General features: G+C 44.2%; 2 protein-coding genes and 1 long non-coding RNA gene across 3 annotated transcripts; 1 reads left to right on the top strand and 2 right to left on the bottom strand.

Annotated features, from left to right (window-relative positions):
- Positions 1-3993: 3993 nt before the first annotated feature.
- LOC120321846 lies at positions 3994-5132 on the top strand. Its single transcript, XR_005561571.2, has 2 exons — positions 3994-4431; positions 4503-5132. It is a non-coding gene; the product is annotated as an uncharacterized LOC120321846 (long non-coding RNA).
- A 639-nt stretch (positions 5133-5771) lies between these two features.
- On the bottom strand, positions 5772-6697 carry LOC6537161. Its single transcript, XM_002097686.3, has 2 exons — positions 6480-6697; positions 5772-6378 (listed from the first exon to the last, which is right to left on the bottom strand). The coding sequence occupies exons 1-2, from the start codon at positions 6633-6635 to the stop codon at positions 5839-5841; spliced, it is 696 nt and encodes a 231-aa protein (XP_002097722.2). The 5' UTR covers positions 6636-6697; the 3' UTR covers positions 5772-5838.
- An 18-nt stretch (positions 6698-6715) lies between these two features.
- On the bottom strand, positions 6716-7666 carry LOC26536017. Its single transcript, XM_015192688.3, has 2 exons — positions 7469-7666; positions 6716-7376 (listed from the first exon to the last, which is right to left on the bottom strand). Exons 1-2 carry the CDS (start codon positions 7613-7615, stop codon positions 6819-6821), a joined length of 705 nt encoding a protein of 234 aa, XP_015048174.1. The 5' UTR covers positions 7616-7666; the 3' UTR covers positions 6716-6818.
- Between the last annotated feature and the right edge of the window lie 1069 nt (positions 7667-8735).

Raw genomic sequence — 8735 nt, 5'->3', positions numbered from 1 at the left:
TGGGAAGGGGCGCTCCCCATTACCTTATGCATATTTTATGGAATACGCTTTAATGGGCTGAGCGGATGAGTTATGTCTTAGTTGGTCATAGTTCGGACTAATTAGGTTAGCGTTAGGTGAAGCGGCTCATTTCCAGCCTACTTCCTCCGGAAAATACGTAGGGAGGTTCTGAAAATGGAATATACCTCAGAAGCTCCATCAATCGTTTTATATTCATTTATAATTATATAATTTGCTTAAATTAAACCCTATTAAAAACCTATTACGGCCTTTATCTCCAAAGCAATGCTCCTACATAAAAGTATTCCTTAATTAGCCACACTCCCACTCATTTACAACTAAGACTTGGGGAAACTTGACTTCTTTTCGTTCCAAAGCAGGGCATTTGTTTCCACAACCAGGACAGTCAGTCAGTCACTCTAGCTGCCTTTTGGAGACCAAGAAGACCAAGGAGTCCGAGGAGCAGCGGTCGTTCATTTCACGGCCCGGATCATCAATAACTCATGCCAGGCCAATTTGTATACTTTGGACAGTTTTGTGTGCGGCGCTCCCTTCTTGACTTTTGGCCAGCAGTGGAGCAACGGAGCCATGGAGCAATGAGCGGGGAATAGGCTCACTCGGCGAGACTGAAGCCACATTTCAAAAACAGTTTCCAGGGCATAAATCACTGGGATTGGGAGGCTGGTGCTCCAGGAGTCCGAGGAGTCGATGTGGAAACGGGAACAGTTCGATTTGCCAGCTTCAAAAGTTTTCCCAGTTCCCTTCGACGCTGTCTTCATTTCGATGGCAGTGTTTTTTTTCTTTTTTTTGGCTTTGCGGGCCTGTCTTGGTTCTTTATCATAGGGTAAATTGATTTTTTGTTTTGGACCAGTCCAAAAATAACGATAAATTGAGCAGATGTCACCGAGCGAGAAGAGAAGCCCAAACTGCCGAAACTACCGAACTGAGTTGAGTTATAGTTGTGTCTGATGTGTGGCTTTCAGTTACCTGCTCCGGAAGTTGGCCAAGTCCTCCGGTTTTTGGCCGGCTTGGCATATCGTCGCCTAATTTGTGGAAAATTGAGATTTATGGCCAGCAGTTCGATTCGGCGTCTAGCGCTTAAAGTTGCCTACCAAATTAAAGAGTTGAGCACATCCCAGTTAATTATGATTAATGACCGGCTAATGACTACTTTCGCCTTTTGCCTTTCGCAGGCGCATCAGTGTCACACATCAGCAGTTTTCGCAGCTCGACAAAGTTGCAAATTTATTAAAATTCGCTGAGAAGCAGAAAGCAATCAATACCCGATATGTTGCCTCTAAATACGTTTAAATCCTAACATATTGCTGCTTAAAAAAAGGAGAACAAACATAACGACAATTTCACGCTACAAATGTTTCGATTAAAAATCTCCTTTTTTTTATTTTTTGCCAATGTCGTTATGGGGTTGCCAATAAAGCAACCACACCCCATCCACGTCATTCCACCCCGCCCCGGTCATATGTGCAAAATAAGAGTGGCTGGCAAAACAACGTACGAAGGATGCCGAGGAGGAAGGACCTGGAAAGGACAAGGAGTCCCCGGCAGGCACTCTTACAGCGCCGGACTCCATTTGATATTTGCTGAAGCACGACAATGAATAATAACTACATGGAATGCATATGCTGGCAAAAAGGACGAAGCAAAGGAAAACCAGAAGGGTTGCCAGAAGCTGGCTTCCATTTTAAGGTCCTTCCTTTACCGGGTATTTGATACATTTTTTGATACTGATTGAGGGGTTGCAATTGAGAAGCTATATGAAATCATTTTAGACCGAATATATTACAACTTTACCTCCACTAATGCAAACAAATTACACAGAATTCAGATCCTGATAATTTCCTTGTTGTTACATGTTCTAGTACCATCTCTGCTGCACCGTAATTACTTAAAACAGCCTGCACAAAAATTGCAATAAAACTTTGCCAAATATTTCGTATCAGGGACAAAGTGGCCCCAACATTTCAGTTTGCAGTTTCTGTATTTATTCGCCATTTGCCAGAGACCTGTTTCATATTTATCAAAGTCTGTGGCAAATAATTTTATTAACTTTTGCGCAAAACTTCAGCGATGCAATGGGGTTGCATGGAGTGGGGCAAGGTGCAGGTGAGGGTCAGACAGACTGTGAACTGTTCGCGGAAAGTTGCAGTAGGTACAGTTTCGTCGAGGACGAAGGACGAGGGACGAGATCGGGACACTGGAGCAGGGACAAGTTGGCAATACTGGCGCAACACTATCTGGAGCGCATATTTTATTATTATCCTTTCGCACAAATAAATATACTTGTGCGCAAATTACAAAAGAGCGCAACTAACTGGTGACTTTAAGTTGGAAAGGCAACTGTATCTATAACCGTTTCCCCTGCCACTCCTTTGCCACTCCCTAGAACCTAGAATCTCGACTTTCTGGGCGGTGCGACAAAAAAGTTTCGTCCAGATCTAATCAAAAATTCACTTAAAAAGTTTGCACTGCCAGGACGAGGCTGAATGACTTCAAGTGCAACCTTGCCGTTGGTCGGCCATTGTTGCAGCTCCTTTGTTGCGTTGCACAGGACTCGAGGATGTGGGGCGGCGGCAGGACTTCCACGGCCGGCACTTAATGAAATCTTCCTGGCGAAGGAGTGTTGGAGTAAATAAAGGCAGCACGCTGGGCACAGACTGAAACACACTGCAAGGTGGACGAACATCAGGACTTTTTGTTTGCTGATAACTGCAACTGAAATGGTTATCAATTTTCTGAAGTCTAAGTGAAGTTGATGAACATCACTACATGGTCACTAATCCTTGCACCTCTAATACCATCCATTAAGACCCATTAATGGAGCACTCCGCACAGCCTAAGTGAAATCCACAGCCACAACAAGGACTCCATTTTGAATGCAGTGCTGGAATCCTTGAATGCAAATTGCTGCACAATCAACGACAATTGACAACAATGCAGCCGCTTGAAAATCATTTAAAAAATCCCTTTAACATCGCTGCCACGGAGAGTGACACAAATGAAGTGTCAATTTTAATATCCCGAATGCAAAAATAAACCAGCAAATTGAGCAGCCGGAGGAGGAGTCCGCCAATCTCCTGGGCACAACAATAATCCACCAGCTCCCTGCCATTTTTATTCGGCACGAGTATTCCTGCTTTTCCGGCACAAATTGCATGAAAAATTTCGCGCGCACTTAAAAAATTTTCAAGTGCAGTGCCAAAGTCACTGGCTGAAGGTGAAGGTGGGTGGATGGTGGTCGTCTGGCTGGATTTTCCTTCGTTTTCCTTCATTTTCGTCCTTTTGCTTTTGCTTTTGCTCTTGCTCTTGCTCCTTTTAAATTTGCACAAAATTGCAAATAACTTGCAATCAAGGTGCAAGAAGTGCGGCAAAGGGCTGGGAATGCATCCATGGGGATGGGGTTCCAGTGACTTTGGAGTCACAACAAAATGGCGAAGCCCGAGATTGAGTTGGGTTTCATTTCGCCGGGCCGGGAACGTCTGGGAATCAATTTAAGTTAACTCAAGTCTATTGTTTCATCGCCGTTTGGTCCGCTTTAAGTCAGCTCTCCACCCCCTTGGCCCCCTACACCCCCTAGACCCACCAATCTCCTCCAGGGTCCTCAGCTTTTGTCGTCAACTAAGGAATTTTTATGAGCTGCCTTGCCGGCGTCCTTCTGTCCCTCGGCTTTCCGTCCCGCCAACTTTAGACCCGACTGCCGCTTGTTAATATTTCACCTAGATTGATACTGCAAAAAACCAGCAGAGGGATGTATATGTGTATATATGTAGGCGACGGATCAGGGATCGGGACATCCCGCCAAGTGGCTTCGTCGTGGGCACAAAGCAGCTAGGAATTTCATTATATGCACCCCGGGCCAAAGGACAAAGACATGTTTTTAATAGTTTCGCATGTTTGTGCAGCAGGCTTTGTTTTTTTTTTGGCCCCTCCTCTGGAGGAGGCTGGAGGATCCCCAGTTCCTAGTTTCCCCTTTCAGTTCCGATTGTGTGCAGTGCGCGCAAAGTTGGCCAGATTTTTGTGCTTGCACTCTGAATAGTTGCATTTTTGAGCAGTTCGTGGTGCAGAGCATAAATTGTGAGTCTGTCAGGAGTTGGTCGTAATGAGTTGGGGAAATCTTAAAGAAAACACTTGAATATGACAGATATTGTATTAGAACGCATACCTAGCAAAAAAAATACCATTAACTTAGTCATTATTAGGAATTCTAGCCGTTTCTAGCCCCAAAGTAGGCTGCAAAATGATGAACCATTTTTTATTGGGATTTCCAAACTGGATTCCCTTTGAAAACTATTCAACCGTTGAACTCTGGGTGGAGATTTCCAATGATGAACGCAGTTTCGGGGCGTAACTCAATCGAAATGGAAACCTTGTTGCACATCTATTAAGAGCAAATGTCAAATTTAATTGGAACACGTACGCTGGGGTTCACTTGTTGGCTCCGTTTAACCCTTCCACCGATCTGCCACATTAACTTTCGTTTTTAGCCAGCTGCCCCCGACTTCTTCTTCTCCATCCTTTCATCCACTGTGTTTTGTGGGCGTGGCCGGGCGTCTGGAGAGTCTGCGGATACTTTTGCAGCGTCATCGCATGATTACGTCGATTTTGGGACCCAGTAATCATCTGGTGCACGAACACATATGTACTATGTACACCCCAATCCCAGCTTCCGCATCCCATTACCCAGACGAGCGAATAGACCAGGGGCAGGAGGTGAAGCAGGAGGTGAAGCAGGAACAGGAGCGGATTGGGTGCTCTGACCGGACACAATTATCGGGGACCAAAAGGGCTTTCAATTTCACTTGGTTAGCTGCAAGTAAACAGCTTTGCGGCTCCTCGATTTCAGCCGGCTTTTTGGGTGGCGCTCAAGTCGAGCATGCAACCATCGCAAGCGGCACGCAAACGCATCAAATCAATGAAAGTGCCCGGCTATCGATGGCTCTCGAGGACTCCAGGACTCCAGGACTCCCGACTCCGGCTCATTTGACCACGGTTTGCACTTCATTGGTTCACCCAAGAACGGGGCAATAGAAAGGCAAACACAGGGGAAAAAAGTTTTCTATATTTCTAAAGCATTGTGAATCATTAATACAATAAAACTGTGTACTGAATAAATATTTTCTGATCTCATCTTTTATCTGAGTTTTTGAACTTATCTATACATGTTTAAAATGTTTCTGTTTAAAGTGAATCCCAGAACAGTGTTTTACTTCTCTCAGTGTTGCCAACAATGGATCGATCTCGATTGAAGGCGTTTTCCATTCACTTTATTTTCCGCCGGGTGAATTGGGTTTATGAAAATGAAAATTCCAAGAAAATCGAGCAAGCAACAACATACTTCTGCTCCAGCTCAGTTCATATTTTTCGGCATTTTCTCTTTGAATTTCGGGCTTCGTAATTGCGGCTCGTATGAGTTTACTGGGGCAAAGGCGCTCGATGCACACTTTCCAGCGGAAAGTGCATAGAAATATAAATGCACTCCCTGCATTCTCCACAGATGCATTGGCATGATTTAATCGGAATACAAATCGCTTATCAGCTCCAAGAGAAGATTCGAAAACTTCTAAGAGAATGAAAAGCAAAAACAATACTGATAAGAGTAGCTTACTCCATTGGTAAGCTTTCCCCATTCCGCTAATATGCTCAACCATATTTAAAATTACAATTACATATGTATAGTAATTAGCCTGCGCTGACCAGAAAGATAGCAGTTCTCGACAATCACATTTTTATGACCCCAAATAAAACACACTGCGTTGCAAATAAAAAGAAAACATTGATAAGAGTTTGTACTGATAGTGGCAGTGAAAACTGACATATTCACTATGCAAATAGTAAAGTCGAAGCAAAAATTTGACTTCGCCAGCGTAAACAACAGAGCACTGCAATGGTAGCCACCAGAGTTTCCATAGCAGCCAGACCACCGGAACCATTGCATTCACCCGGCGATTGCTTCTCCCACGCGATCTGGTTGCCAATGCCGTACCTCTCGGCATATGCCTCCGCCATGGCGATCATCTCCTGGCTGACCTCCCGTTCCCGGGTGAAGAGCTTGAACAGCGGAACGGGCGAGATGCTTCCGAATCCGCAGACGAAGGCAATGTTCTCGTAGTCCGTTAACATCAGCTTGTAGGTCACAGTGACCGTATCGTACTGGAGATTGAAGATGCCGTATTGGGTGGAGTTGTTCCAGGGGAACCCGACGGACTCCTCGGTGTACTGCCACCCATTGTTCACTGTGCTGATGAAGTTCAAGTCCAGCGAGAGGGTCTCCTTCTCGATCTCAGCGGGCACAGAGACATTCAGGCATTGCAGCACCTGGACATTCGGCACTCTGGCAGCCTCGTACCAGTAGCCTGAAAGCTAAGTGTAGTGTATTTCGATGTATATTTCTATTTTAAATCAAAGCTACCCCTGGAAAACTAGTAGTTCCCAGGGAAATTAATCAAATTTGTATTACTCACTCGCGTCAGGTTAAAGTTCAATCCAATGCTCTCATTGCGGCAGTTGAGTGCCTCTGGCAAAACGGGCATTCTCATCCGGATCGCCTCGACCTCAAGTGGAATTCCACAGCTGCAGAGGATAACTAAAATCATGCACATATATGTTTGAGCCTCCATTTCGATCCGTTCGCGGTGCCGATTCCCAGACAACTAAACGCCCTGTCAATCCCTCCCAAGCTTTCGGCTCTCCAGTGATGTGCTTATCAGTACTGCCGATTTATTAATGAATACGCATACGTATGCAGCAAGTATTCAATTTTCAATATGCGATGACTCACTGTCGCCGATAAGGCTTACAGCTTATCTACATTTACACGTGCACCTGTATGGGCTGATATCCTGTTTTCTTAGAACTCGTACTTGCACTATCGATAGTTGAAAATAAGTGAGAACGCTGCAGTCGAGATACCCTACCACTGGGCCACTGGGTTCCCTGCACTCCTCGAGGGATTGCTTTTCCCAGTAGATCAGGGAGCTATAACCATATTGCTCGGCCTGGGTGTTGATCAGGTCGACGATCTCCTCGCTGACCTCGCGATCTCGAGTGAAGAGCTTGAGGATGGGGATCACGGAGTTTTTACCGTAGCCGCAGACAACGGCTATGGAAACGTAGTCGGTGGTCACCAGCTTGTAGGAGACCTCACTCGCATCGGGGTGGAAGATGCCGTACTGGGTGGAGTTGTTCCAGGGAAAGCTCACGGCTTCCCTGCTAAGGGTCCAACTACTATTGAGTATGGTAACGTAGTTCAAATCCAAAGAGAGTTTATTGTCCTTGACTTCCGAGGGAATCGAGACATTCAGGCACTCCATTCCCGGAACATTGGGCAATCTCAGAGCCTCATACCAGTCGCCCGCGAACTAGGAAAGAAACGACAATTATTAGAGAGCTGATATGTATATTTATTTATATTTGTTTAAAAAAACGTCACTTAACGGTGGACTCTTCTTACATCTGTTAAGTTGAACTTGAATCCTATATCGTCGTCCTCACATTTAAAATCCTGTATGTTTTCCGGCAGCCTGGGCAATACAATTGCTTCAATTCCGCAGATACAAAGAGCGAGTAAAAGCGATGGGATGAATACTTGATCCTTCATTTCGAACCGTGTGAACCGTTTAATCTGAGGCAACTAAATGCGGATTCAATTCTTCACACACCTTTTATTCCCTTGTGAAATGCTGTGATTTATCATTGAATAAATATGAAATTTATTATCTTCAGGTAATAAACGCACATATATGAGACACTTGAACTCCATATCGTTCGCCTCTACTCCCTTCTGTGTATCTTAACGATCATTGCTCACATGAAATTCTTTTAAGTTCCGATTTAATGGACTTCACGAGTACATTGCTTCCTCGACTTGAAGCAAAAATAGCAAAAGGCGAGTCGCACCCATAGATTTTTGAATTCCTACTAGATTACTGTGCTAACTTTGAGTATTCGCTTTATGACTTTGACATGTTTGCATTGCAGAGTAAACAAATTCATACCTTAACATAATTACACATTTATAACTAACCATTTGCTGTAAAAGAAGCGGCAGAGTTCTTTTGCCAAAAAGTAATTTAGAAACTGGCACACATAAACAAATTATAATCTTGCTAACTTTTTTTTTTTATTAAATTTTTTCCTTCGCAAAAAGTGGGGAACAAATCGCCTTGCGGACACTGAAGAGAAGTCAAAAGTTTGGCGAACTGCTTGTAGAAATCACGTGAAATTCGATTGGCGCTTAAAGTGAAATTGCACAATGTTTGCGATGAAATGTTGTCGCAGTAAAATATCGCTGCGACCGCCTTCCTTTCACTTCCAATGCTGCAGTTGCACTTCCTCTGCACTTGCCACTCGTCCTTCTTCCCCAGATCCTGGCATTGCTGAACTGACGAAGATAAAAACGCAATCAAACAACAACAAAAAGACAAAAATGGCAGCGGCATCTGTTTGTGTTTGCGTTTGCGTTTGTGCCACTGTGTGTGTGAGTAAATGCACTCGAGCACGCTCATCCAAGGAGTCCAAAGAAGTCCTGCAATTCGGCATCTCCCGATACCCTCGGATTACTTAAGTCCTAGGCGGAAAGCTGTCCAAAAGTGGAAGACCTTTCAGCTTTATCAAGCAAAATTTAGACAATTTTTTGATGATATATTGGTGCCTTTACCTGGTAATTAAGGTTTATAAAGTATCTAACCTGTTTATATCCTGAAATTTATTCAATTATC

Source organism: Drosophila yakuba, chromosome 3R, assembly GCF_016746365.2.
Source record: "Drosophila yakuba strain Tai18E2 chromosome 3R, Prin_Dyak_Tai18E2_2.1, whole genome shotgun sequence".
In the NCBI taxonomy this organism is placed as follows: domain Eukaryota; kingdom Metazoa; phylum Arthropoda; class Insecta; order Diptera; family Drosophilidae; genus Drosophila; species Drosophila yakuba.
The sequence above is the reverse complement of the archived record's forward strand: the minus strand, read 5'-3'. Positions and strand labels throughout refer to the sequence as shown.